The following is a 12,081-nucleotide window of genomic DNA, read 5'->3' as shown; positions in this document are numbered from 1 at the left end:
AGTGCAAGGCAAATGCCCCACCTGCTGTGCTATCACTCCAACCCTCTTCCAAGTTTGAATATCTTGTAGTGCTGCTAATTAATTTTTATCTGTTACAGAGGTCCAAAATTGCTGTCTATGAGAAAATGTGGTCTTACATGAAATCAGCAGAGCCATCTGTGTTTACCAAAACAACAGCTGATGGAGTGGCCCGAGTGCGGAAGTCTAAGGGAAAGTTTGCCTTTCTGCTGGAGTCGACCATGAATGAGTACATTGAGCAGAGAAAACCATGTGATACGATGAAAGTTGGTGGAAATCTGGATTCCAAAGGCTATGGTGTGGCAACCCCTAAAGGCTCAGCATTAAGGTGGGTGGAATAATATAACAATATCCGTGTTGTTATAGTATTCCACCTACCCTGATGCATTTTGTTGTCATTTTCTTTCTTGTGGATTTTGAGGTAACTTTTAAAAGTTTAAATCTGCAATATTCCATGGAGTTAAATAAGACGGTAAATTATGGTTTCATCTATTTAATGCATCCATTTTTTTTCAATGTTCTCTCTCTGTGTTGTCCTCTCTGACTGTTTGTTGCTGTTTTAATTTTACAGTTCAACGGCTTTTTCAATTTAAATGGTAAAAGCCAAGTTATGGTGCCATATGTGACGAATGTTAATTGCATGGATGTGGTGTTCTTGTTACTTTTTTTCTCAAAGACAATTCCCCATCCCGCACACTTCAGTTTTGAGCAAATGTTATCCTCCATGCCACCTTCCAATATTTAACCCTGTATTTGCTGTACAGACATTTTTATAGCTCCACGTTCTGTGAAATTTAGCCAATTTGTCCTCTTGTGCTCCTTTTTATACGTTAACGATTTCCTAAGCATTTGTGCATTTTCTTACAAGTTATGTTTTATCGTTTCAAGAAATGCTGTTAACCTGGCAGTATTAAAACTGAATGAGCAAGGCCTCTTGGACAAATTGAAAAACAAATGGTGGTACGACAAAGGAGAGTGCGGCAGCGGGGGCGGTGACTCCAAGGTCAGCCTCAATGTCACCACAACCGGGTACCCTTAGTGACGAGTAATCGGCAAGACTGTTATCTTATTATTGAGGAGAGAGCACAAGACAAACACATAAAGTGGAATTTCCAGGTTATTCCCCTGCCTGGCAGCTTTGGGAACCAGAACGTCTTCAGGGCATTGCCCAATATTTTGATCTAACTTGGGTCCCTTCTTAAACTCCCAGACAGAGTCTCCCCATACACTCTTTATTCCCTCCCCAGCCACACATCACACAGTTGCCTTATGAAGTGCATGGCATGAATTTTCATCCCCTAGGCTTTCAAGAGCCCAGGGGCTTTCTTGAGAGTTACCACATCTGTCTCTTTTGACAAGAGTGAGAAATCAGATCCATCTAACGAACTCAGGTTCCAGCCCTCCCCACCCCACCCCAGGTGTGTTGATTGCTCATGGAGGTCGGTTGATGATTAGAGTCAGTTTCTTTAATTATGTGTATGCGTGAGGATGAAATGTTGTTCTCTATATGTGCTGGTCTATTTAAGCTGACCCCTTTTATCTTGAAATCCAAAGGAGTTCGGTTTCAAGTTAAATGGGGTCTTTCTTCAATAGGCCACCCCATATATGGACTTTACAAAGATATATGTACATTTCAACATGCGCGTCGCCTAACTGTGATACTGTCTTGTATGAATCCATGATTTGGCTTCTCTTTAGCTGTGTTCTTGGTTCAGATAGGTCTGATGGTTGTTCAGGCTACTAGCAGGAGAAAACGAATCTCATTTGGCATTACTTTTGCTCCTTAACACTCTTTGGGGTCAGAAAGAGTAAGTAGCCATCCTCCAAGCAACAAGAAATGGGGACACACACAGAGGAGAAGCTACCAAGTGACTGACTAAAAGACACATTGGGTAAGTACGGGACATCACCTGAAAACAGAATTCTTCATGGCCCAAAAGGCATGGGAATCATACTGAAGCATGTAAGATCGGCTTTTGTACCACCAAGATACCGTGAACTTCTTAAGGTGAAGAACAACACTGTTTCCCAGCCACAGGCCAACAGACAGGCAAGCCAAACCTTTTCTCCTTCAGAGACAATGGTTCCAGCTGTGCACCACTAACTCCCTCTCCATTCCTCAGGATCCTAATGGAAAAGTTAGTCAGTCTGCAGTACCATATAGGTTTGGAATACTTTAACAGAAATAAATTTTAAAGAAAACTTCATCAGCGCATAATCTTGCCAGGCTTTAATAAGATCTTTTACTGTAAAACCTTGATTAACCAAAAACACACCTAACCAGTGCCCTCCCCCCACTTCAGTACTCCACATTGATGAGAAAGCAGCAATAGTAGCCCAAAAGAAGACTGCAAGAGACCAAGAGATGACCTATGGTTAGATCACAGTCAACTCTGTCTCCTATATCTTCTCTCCATCTGGATTGACCCTCAGATTGCTTTCCTGAGGCAAGAAAATGGATATACGCATTTTAAGAAAAAAATGTCAAAAACTGAGTGATCCAAATGAATATTCTTGTTGACAATTCCATTCATCCCTCATGGGTTTCAGTTAATCAAGGTTTTACTTAGTGTCAAAAAAAAAAAAAAAAAACAGTATTTTCCTTTCCCGCCAATGTGAACTAATCCTTTGACATTTTTGCCAAACTTCTTTCTGGCTCTTTGAGTTTTGCAGTGGCTAATCTGATGCCTAAAATACTTAGCGATTCTTTCAATTCTTTTTTTCTCCATGTCATTAGCAGGCCACAGAGAACCTAGTTATTACATTTAATTGAGTTGCATAAAGAAAAGTAAGCTGTATTGGATACATTGCTCTCGTGAATCCACCATTCGCATTCAACATGATTACAAAGGAGCATGGATTATATCAAGACGACTCTAAAATATCCACATTATGCCAAATGACCAGACTATCTTATGGCTAACGTTAGATAAACAGACAAGCAAAAATCTCCAAGTATTTGAGAGAATTTTTACTTTTCATCCAGATGTTTTGGTATCAAGAAGACCCCTAAAGCTTTAAAACGGCTGTTAATTAATGACAAGCAGCAACCAACCTTTTCTTATCTCAGCTGATACTGCTACAAAGTCATCCAATTCCTTTATTGGCAACCCATGATTTTCAGAATTTTGATATGCAAATAGAAAAGATTTCAGTAATTCATAAATGTTTTTCAACTTCTTTAGAACTTAGTGCAAACCTGCCAGTCATCTTTAACTTTTTAAGACATTCCTCCCACGCACCTTTTAAAATAAGGTCAATTCCTTTCTCAAGTATGGATAACAGTATGATTAGTGTTATACAGCCAATGAAAGTTTATTGTTTTTGTATTACCCATTTTTGCTTACTCTTGCCTCTATTGCATTTCTTCTGAGAGTGAGCAAGAGGCAAGAGATAAATATGAATCTGTTTTAACCACTGTCTAGATGTGATGCCAAAAAGGAATCAATGGAGGAAGTAAAAAGGCAGTAAAATCTCATTAATTAGAAGGCCTTCAATTTAGAATCTTTTAAAAACTGGACAGGATCCAGTCAACAATCTAATTTTATAGACCGAGATGTTTATAAAACAAGTAAAGAATTTAGACTACATTGCTAGTTGAATTTTTCCTTAAGAGAACAAAACTTTTTCAAATGTTGGAAGCATTTATTGGATATATCCATTACAGATCTTTTTGCCAAAGCAGTTCTAAAGAGGACCTTCACTAAGGCAATATTTTACAGTGAGCTTAAGTTACAAGACATATTTAAAATAATAAAACTGTCATTCTCCAACCCAATTTTGTAACTCAGGACTTTCTCATTGAGAAAAATCCTTCCATTCTGTTAGTCTAAATCACTAAGGTTTGACTGTATTAAGGAAATGGTTCTAGAATTATACTTCTTATTGTATTGCATTCCTGTGAGCATAAAAATTGACGATTTCATATACCATCATTTCATAAAGCAAGACCCAGAGATGGTGGTGACTCTGAGAAGGTCACACAGCTAATATTGCCACAAATCTCTGCTGACTTCCAGATTCACCTCTTGTGATAATATTGCAGGCAGCAATTTGTCACACATACCCATCCAATAAGCAATGTGAATCTGATTGCAAGTGATATTATTTCCATAAAATTAGGTTTGTTCTCAACTATCTTGGTTACAAGGCAAATGGCATATATAACCTACTCCAACCCTCAGAACTGATTGGTAAAAATGACAATAATCACATAACCTGACATTTATGAGTGCTTTTCCTTTTTAAAAACATTTCAATCCCTATTATCTCTGAAACCAGGAGAGAAAACCCTTTAGTACTTATCTCTCTGTCTCTTTCCTGCAACCTTAAATAATGATAAATGGGCAATTTTGTAAAATTGTTGACTTTTTGCCCCCCCTGTGATGAGATAGTTTACATTCTAAGCATGTCTTCCCAGTCTCTAAAAGAAACCAGCAACTTTTCAGCCTGTTTTAAATATATACATGCTTAAACTAATGAGATTGATATTTATTTTCTGAATACAAAGAATTAGGTAAGGTCAGTCACTGAGGTAGGCCCTGAATCACACCTACAGGCTATAATTAAAAGACTAGTTAGATTTTACCAATTTCCTAAAGCTGAGCTAAGAGAGCTTAAACAAATCAAATTGATCTTTCCTTGTTGGACTCAAAATGCACAGGCAAGAATCATGAAAATTAGAGCTGTGGTTTGGGAATTTTTAAACTGTAATCATCTTTTTGTGTTAGTGATTTAGTATAACATGTGTACAAATATGGTAATTAAGAGCCAGTAGTTTGCTTCAGTGATAAACCCAGGTCAATAGGGGTTTGTGACAAAGCCAGGAAAGGTCTGTTCCTGTAAAGCACAGCAGAATGGAGATTTAATCACTGAATTACTCCATAATTACATCAGCCTCCCTTCACAGTTGCCTGTCATCTCAAACTTTCAAATGTGTTTTGATCTCCCTGCCCCCCACCAGACATCATTTCCTTAATCTTGGTGAATGAGCACTAATTTCATGTTCCCATGTACTCTACTAAAGGCATCTGGTCAGTAAAAGAAGCTATTTTTTGATGGAGCTGACAAGATTATATATATATATATATATAATATATATATACCTCACTCTACCATGGAATTTATAGACATTCAATTTCCATAGCATCCAACTTGAAAACCAGCATATCTCATGTACATTTAGGAACACTGAGAAATATGTTCAAATGGAACCATTCGAAACCACATCACTGCAATGGAAGTTTGTAAAAATAAAATGTTCCTTAACTTAAGTAAGTTATGAGTATGAGTATGCTTAAGTTCCATTAATTAAACAAATGTATGCATTATCATTTATAGGTTATCAATAATACAAATAGCTTCATTGTGTGTAGCTATATGTAGCAGCACTAGAATAAATTAACCAACATAAGGCTACATAGAAATTAAGGAAACCTATTGTAATCAAAATAATTATAAATGGCCTGAAATAAAATTAGTCGTTTCCTTTTATATGAGTCATTTTAAAGCACCTAATGAAAATTATGCGCATGAGAAACCATTACTAACAGCATTGTAAACCACATACTCTCAATAAAAAAAACCTTTTAATAATAAAAAAGAATAAGGTACCTAAAAGAGTTTGTTCTCTTAAGAAAACAAAAAAAAATGAACTGGATATATACAATGAGTAAGGTGCTTGACTTTCATGTAACTGACATAGAACCACCACATATGGTCCCCAAGCAGTGCCAGGAGTGATTCCTAAGCACAGAGTCAGGAGAAAGTCCTGAACACATCTAGGTGTGGCCTAGAAGCCAAAAAAAAAAGTAGCAGCCTTTCCCCTACCACTAGTTACCTCTATTTTTTCAATCCTACACATCTTTGCAAGTAAGAAAACATAGTAAAAGCTATAATTTAAGACAACCTTTTTCAAATTCCCTTGGCTTTCTATTTGGTGATGCACTGGTATGGTATTTCCCATGTGTATAAATGAAATCCTCAATCTTGTGTATATTTCTTCAATGTATGTCTACAATTCTCCTCTCCTATACCGCCATCTCTTAACCACTTCTCTTCCACAACCAGAACTGTTTGACATTCTTGGGCCTTAGGTTATGGATAAGAGTCAGCATCTACCTTTTTCCTGCAACAAGATGGATCTTTTATTGGCAGGAGCCATCTCCAAAGGTAGACATTTTGGATACCCAGAGCTAAGATGGATCCAATGACTATTGACACTGTTATGTGTGTAGGCAAGAACCATTACAGATCGATGGGACTTCCTGGATCTTAGAAGAAGTTCCTGTGAATCATGGAGATTGGTTTGGAATCCAGGAGCAGGGTGAGTATATTATGATCTTCATTGGTTTGCATGTCTCTATGCTGATGCTGCCTCCAGGAAGTATGAAGAACCTGACAGTTTTTTCCTGGTAGTGACAAATTTGCTCCTTGAACTTACTCAGGTCTACTTCTCAAGAGCAAATCCACACTATATCTCAAGTGTCTGCTTCAAACGTGGGACCCTTTTACCTTAAGAACTGAACCAGTTCAGTGACTGTCAAATCCATTCATTTTGCCAGATGGTGTTAAAGAATAAATTCAACCACCGGAAAAATTATAATTCAGAAAGAAAACTCTTTTTAAGACTTAATCCATCCTAGTGAGTTTGTGTGAAGTTAACTACATGGCCTTGACATGGTTATGATTAGGACATTATTTGCCTTTGATATTATCCTGATAACTTGAATATGTTTCTTATTGACAAATAATAATCAAATGTCCAGCACCAGAGCTACAGAAAGAGCAGCAGGAGTGAAAGTCTGAAGGTAAGAATGCAATATACAATTGCGAAGAGGAAAGATCCCATTGCAGTGGCAGAGTGAAACGATGTATGTTAAGACCAAAAATTTGGTCTCCTTTCATTTGGAGAGAAGGTTGTAGACCAACGCTCTCTGAAAAAGGAGGACACCCATGGAAGAGACGCATGAAATATTTGAAATGAATGAAATGCTTTCAATAAGGGTGGGAGCTGAGGTTGGTGTTACAGGGTGGGAATAGATTTATTTTATGGAAAACAATTGAAATTGATTCTCTTTTGACTTTTTAGAGAGCGGTATCGCATTTGGCCCTTGGCAAAGAGGCAAATTCTCATTGGTCAGAGATAGCAAAAGTGTGTTCCAAGCACTACATTCACCTAAAAGCTTAATTTCATCTGGCCTTGAAACAGATATTTCTCAAAATATATACCGAAGGCAATAACATACTACTTTACATGAAAACCTGTACAAGAAAAACTGCTAGCATCAATGCTGAAAATGTATAATACATGGATGCTAGAAGAGGATTTTATGTGCCCTAGCAAGGCACGAAAGTATAAAATTCCATTACTTGCAAACTTGGTATAGACAAGAGAGGGCTATTGAGGATGCTGGGATGTTGAGTGATAGTACAGTGGGCAGGACACTTGCCTTGCATGTGACGGACCTGGTGCCATCACTGCCCCCAAGCACTGCCTGGAGTGGTCCCTGAGCATAGAGCCAGGAGTAAGCCCTGAGCACTGCTGGCTGTAGCCCAAAAAGAACAAAGAAAATAATAGTAAAAAGAGAATGCTGGCACCCATCAGATTAAACTCAATGAATACTTTTTCATTTATTTTATTAGGTTAATACTGGATTACAAGCATATAAATGTTTTTATGCTTTAGAGATGCAATATTAAGACACACCCCACCACTAAATTGTCAATATTCCTTCATCACAGTCCACTGGATCCTTTTAGCCCACTCTGCCCACATTGAAATCAGTTCTGCAACCAGAGTCTAAGAGTTTGTTTTATCAATAAAGTTTTGTCCAAATTCTGAGAGATGAACTAGGTATCTTCAAAAGCACTTGTTATGTAAGTTTCTGGTAATGACCATTTTGTGACTTCTCAGTCTGTGCTAATGAAAACACAATTTTTAAAACCAAATCAGAGTTGATACCTTGAACTTCAGTGAATCTTAACAAACAGTTGAATCATATAAATCAAATTATTCTTATCAATTATATATTAGTAAAAGTATCAATGGCCACATTTTAAGTAAAACTAACTTCTCTAGAAGCTTAACCTGTTTCCAGTCTTTCTCTCTGTCAATAATAGAGTAAAGGTCTTCTCAGAAAAACTGGATTATAAAGATAATCCAGAATCAAGCACAGTTTTAGATTCTTGTAGACCTGGACATTAGAAAAAGACCTATTTTGTTTTTTAGTGTTGTTTTTAATAATTTATTTAAGCACCATGATTACAAACATGTTTGTAGTTGGGTTTCAGTTATAAAATGTACAACCTCCTTCACCAGTGCAACTTTCCGACCAGCAATGTCCCCCAAATACTGATGAAATTCATGCCTGTAAAATCAAAGGATTTCTATCTTTGAATGTGAGAAACTATTACTTGAGTTTACCACATAATGACAATTGACTTCTGGGTTTGCTTCTACAGCACAAATACTCATCAACAAATTTCAACAACTAGCATTGTTAGGCCCTTAGTAAAATGAGTCACAGCTTTCAACTCCTAATGCCAAATACATGCATTACTGAATTTGCTCTTTGCACTTATATTAAATTATGATCTCATTAGCAAGGAGTTGAATAGGTTTGAGCTAAGTTTTTGAACTATGTAGATATAAATACTCTCTCAGAGGGAGTTTCTAGCAAATAAGCACTGCATAACTCTACAAATCATTGTAGCCACCCCTGTGGAATAAAAGTTGCTTGCATTGCCTGAGACCTGTAATGTCACATTTGCATGCTCCCACGTGGGGAAGCATGCTCAGGTAAAAGAAATGAAATAACTGAAACTCACATTGTCATAAAATTCTGTATTCGGGAAAGAAATGCATAAAGAATATTAAGAGCTGAAGGAGTTTAGGGCATATTTTGAACTGTTCTAGACTCCAGCTGCTTTTATATATTATAGGTCAATCCCTTCACTACCTTGTCCCAAAGTAACCTACAAATAATATATAAAGGAACTAAAATGTAAAGCCTTTCGTCAAGGAAAGAGGAAGCTTCACTTGCTTGGTAATCAATTGGCTTTAATTTAATAAATCCAGACCTAACTGGGCAGAGGTGCCTATAACTGCCTGCCAGTACATATCTATGATTTCCTGAGTAATGGTAGGAGTTCTCTGGAAAAATCTGGAGAGCAAATAATTAGTTGGAAACAGTGATTTGTCAAAATGAGAACCTGAAATATTGTCAGCTAAAAATAAAGGATGTCTATCCTTCCACTGGTAGCCAAAGATAATTCTATAAATTTTAATCAAACAAAACTCTACTTGGGTAGTACCAAAAAGCAAATGTTAGCAACTTGGAATGACATTTGGATGTGGCCCAGAGGTGAATGGAGAGCTTCCAACTTAGGCTATGATTAATTTAATTATCCAGATATTGTCTTATTAGAGCCGGGATTCCATTTAATTATGCAAATACAACATATTTATTCACATTTCTTGTATTTCTCTGATTTCCTTGTATTTACCCATACATCTAAAGGCTACCATTGAAGATCTTCAGTCATCCATTAAACATACATCTCAAAAAGAAGTCATTAGAACAGAATATATCTCAGTCTCCTGGGTAGATAAACTGTACTACACCCCAGGTTTCTCAGGCCCAAAGCCATCATCATAATACAAATTCTTCTCTTAACTTTTCCAGTATTACTATTTGGAAAAATAGACCATGTCATTTATTCACAAGGCCGCATTTTTCTTCTTTTCCACTTTGACAAGTCTCAGTACCCTCATATCACTCTGTTATTTCTTCATAAAAATTACTCTAACATGGCTTTAAATCATCTGCTTTAGATACTGTCTGAAACCAAATTGAAAAATAGGGGCCAGTGTCATAACACAGCAGGTAGAGCATTTGCCTTGCATGTGGCCAACCTGGGACCAACCGGGTTCAATCTGCGGCATCCCATATGGTACCCGAGCCTGCCAGAAGCGACTTCTGAGCACAGCCAGAAGTAGTTCCTAAACTCCACCAGGTGTGGCCCCTCACAAAATAAAAAGAAAATGGAAGAGTTCTTTGGAAATATATCAAAGTTCTTAGTTATTTTGGTTTTCTCCTTTCACAGAAGTTGGAAGAAGATTCAGTGTTATCCTAAAACTGCCTCTCTATTAACTGTGCTAATCATTAGTGAACATTTGAAATAGCTACACCACAGGAATGGGAATCTAGATGATCATCACCTCAGCTGGGTGCTTTGGATTAGTGAGCACCATCTTTTTAAACTGGGTTATTGCCAGGTGTGTATGACACACATATGTAGAAACAGATCAGTAGGCTATGCTTTCTTCAAAAATAAGACTCATTATCAAATTGTTATAGATTATTTTATTCTCCTCTATATTTTTTGAAACAGAAAACAGATACTATTCATTACTGTTCCCCACTCTTAAGAACTGTTGTCCTTAATCAAATTATTCTGCAGTCTAGGTCAGTAGTTTCTTGACAGAATTTTAGATGATTTATTTACATGTGTTCTTACCTTCCCCTTTAGATATTTAGATACCCTCTTCCTTTAGATATTTCTAAAGGAAACTTGACCTGATTCCCCCACAAACATTTTTAACAAAATAAAAAGTTTTGAGGGGCCATAGTGATAGTACAGCAGGTAAGGCATTTGCCTTGCATGTGCCCAACCAAGGTCCTCCCATGCACGGGATTTTATGGGCCCTAATCCTTCCAGGAATAATTTCTAATTGCAGAGATATAAGTAACACCTAAGAACAACCATACGAGGGGCCGGGCGGTAGCACTAAAGGTAAGGTGCCTGCCTTGCCTGCGCTAGCCTTGGACGGACCGCGGTTTGATCCCCCGGTGTCCTATATGGTCCCCCAAGCCAGGAGCAACTTCTGAGCACATAGCCAGGAGTAACCCCTGAGTGTTACCGGGTGTGGCCCAAAAACCAAAAAAAAAAAAAAGAACAACCATACGAGGTCACCCAAAATAGAAAGAGTTGGAGTTTAAGGAGCTGGAGAGATAGCACAGCTGTAGGGCCTTGCATATGCCCGACCTGGGATGTATCTGGGTTCTATTCCCGGCGTCCCATATGGTTTCCAAAGCCTGCCCAGAGCAATTTCTGAGTACAAACCCAGGAGTAACCTCTGTGCACTGCCAGGTGTGGCCCAAACAACAACAACAAGAAAGAGTTGGAGTTTGTACACAGTCATTCTTTCCTTCAGTTTCCATTTCCCAGGAAGTTTTGTATTTAAACAAGGAATACTTCTAACCTTAAAGGTGTGAAATTTTCATCATAAAACTACAAGCACTAGTAAATGAAATACCTCTGGACAAGAGACAGTCATGGATTCCCTAAAATCTATATCATAAATCTCTCTCCTTAATCCTGCCAACCCATGTATTTTTCTTAGAAAAGCTCTACTCAGCAAAAAAAAAAAAAATGATAGCTAGCCCTTCAGAAGGGAGAATGCCTGACTAATTTCCACGATAAAGATCTGACCTACTTTGTTTAATTCTTTCTGTTCTCTACAGAGGTGAGTACAATAAATATTTCTGACTTAAAATTCTCTTAGGTGTGTCAGTTAAGACACCCTAAACGAATATTGCTGCACTATCATAAAAGACTCCAACTACAAGATATATCTTGCTATGTTGATAGTTATTTGGATTATGGTAGTGCCAAAGGAAAAATATCATTATGAGCATCAAAGCTCAAAGAGCAAAAATCAGAAAGGCAGTTTCCTTTTGTGTTCTCATATAGAATAGTATTGGTTATATGTTAATTTGCCTGCTGGTCTGACCCATAATTTGCAAGTTAGAGTAGATTGCTTAACTTATTTCTACCTCAAATTTTTAGAGTGACCATAAATTTACCTTCTTAAAGTGATCATTGAACTTTATTAACAATAATAATAGGAGGGGGCAGAGAGATAGTACAGCAGTAGGGCATTTGCCTTGCATGCAGCCAATCCCGGACAGACAGTGGTTCAAATTCCGGCATCCCATATGGTCCCCTGTGCCTGCCAGGAGCGATTTCTGAGTGGAGAGCAAGGGGTAACTCCTGAGC

The 12,081-nt window shown here is 37.6% G+C and overlaps 1 protein-coding gene across 5 annotated transcripts in view; it reads left to right on the top strand.

Annotated features, from left to right (window-relative positions):
• Positions 1–12,081, top strand: part of GRIA3 (glutamate ionotropic receptor AMPA type subunit 3) — a 378,184-nt gene that overhangs the window by 351,128 nt on the left and 14,975 nt on the right. For 3 of the 5 annotated variants that reach the window (XM_049767079.1, XM_049767080.1, XM_049767076.1), the window contains one exon: positions 99–346. In XM_049767079.1, coding sequence (XP_049623036.1) covers positions 99–346 — 248 coding nt within the window. Of the gene's footprint in view, positions 1–98; positions 347–906; positions 1,022–6,174; positions 6,287–12,081 lie in introns of those variants that run through there. The other 2 variants (XM_049767078.1, XM_049767081.1) reach the window with 2 other exon arrangements.

Source organism: Suncus etruscus, chromosome X, assembly GCF_024139225.1.
Source record: "Suncus etruscus isolate mSunEtr1 chromosome X, mSunEtr1.pri.cur, whole genome shotgun sequence".
Taxonomy (NCBI): Eukaryota; Metazoa; Chordata; class Mammalia; order Eulipotyphla; family Soricidae; genus Suncus; species Suncus etruscus.
Note: the sequence above shows the minus strand (reverse complement) of the source record. Positions and strands in the feature narration are given on the sequence as shown.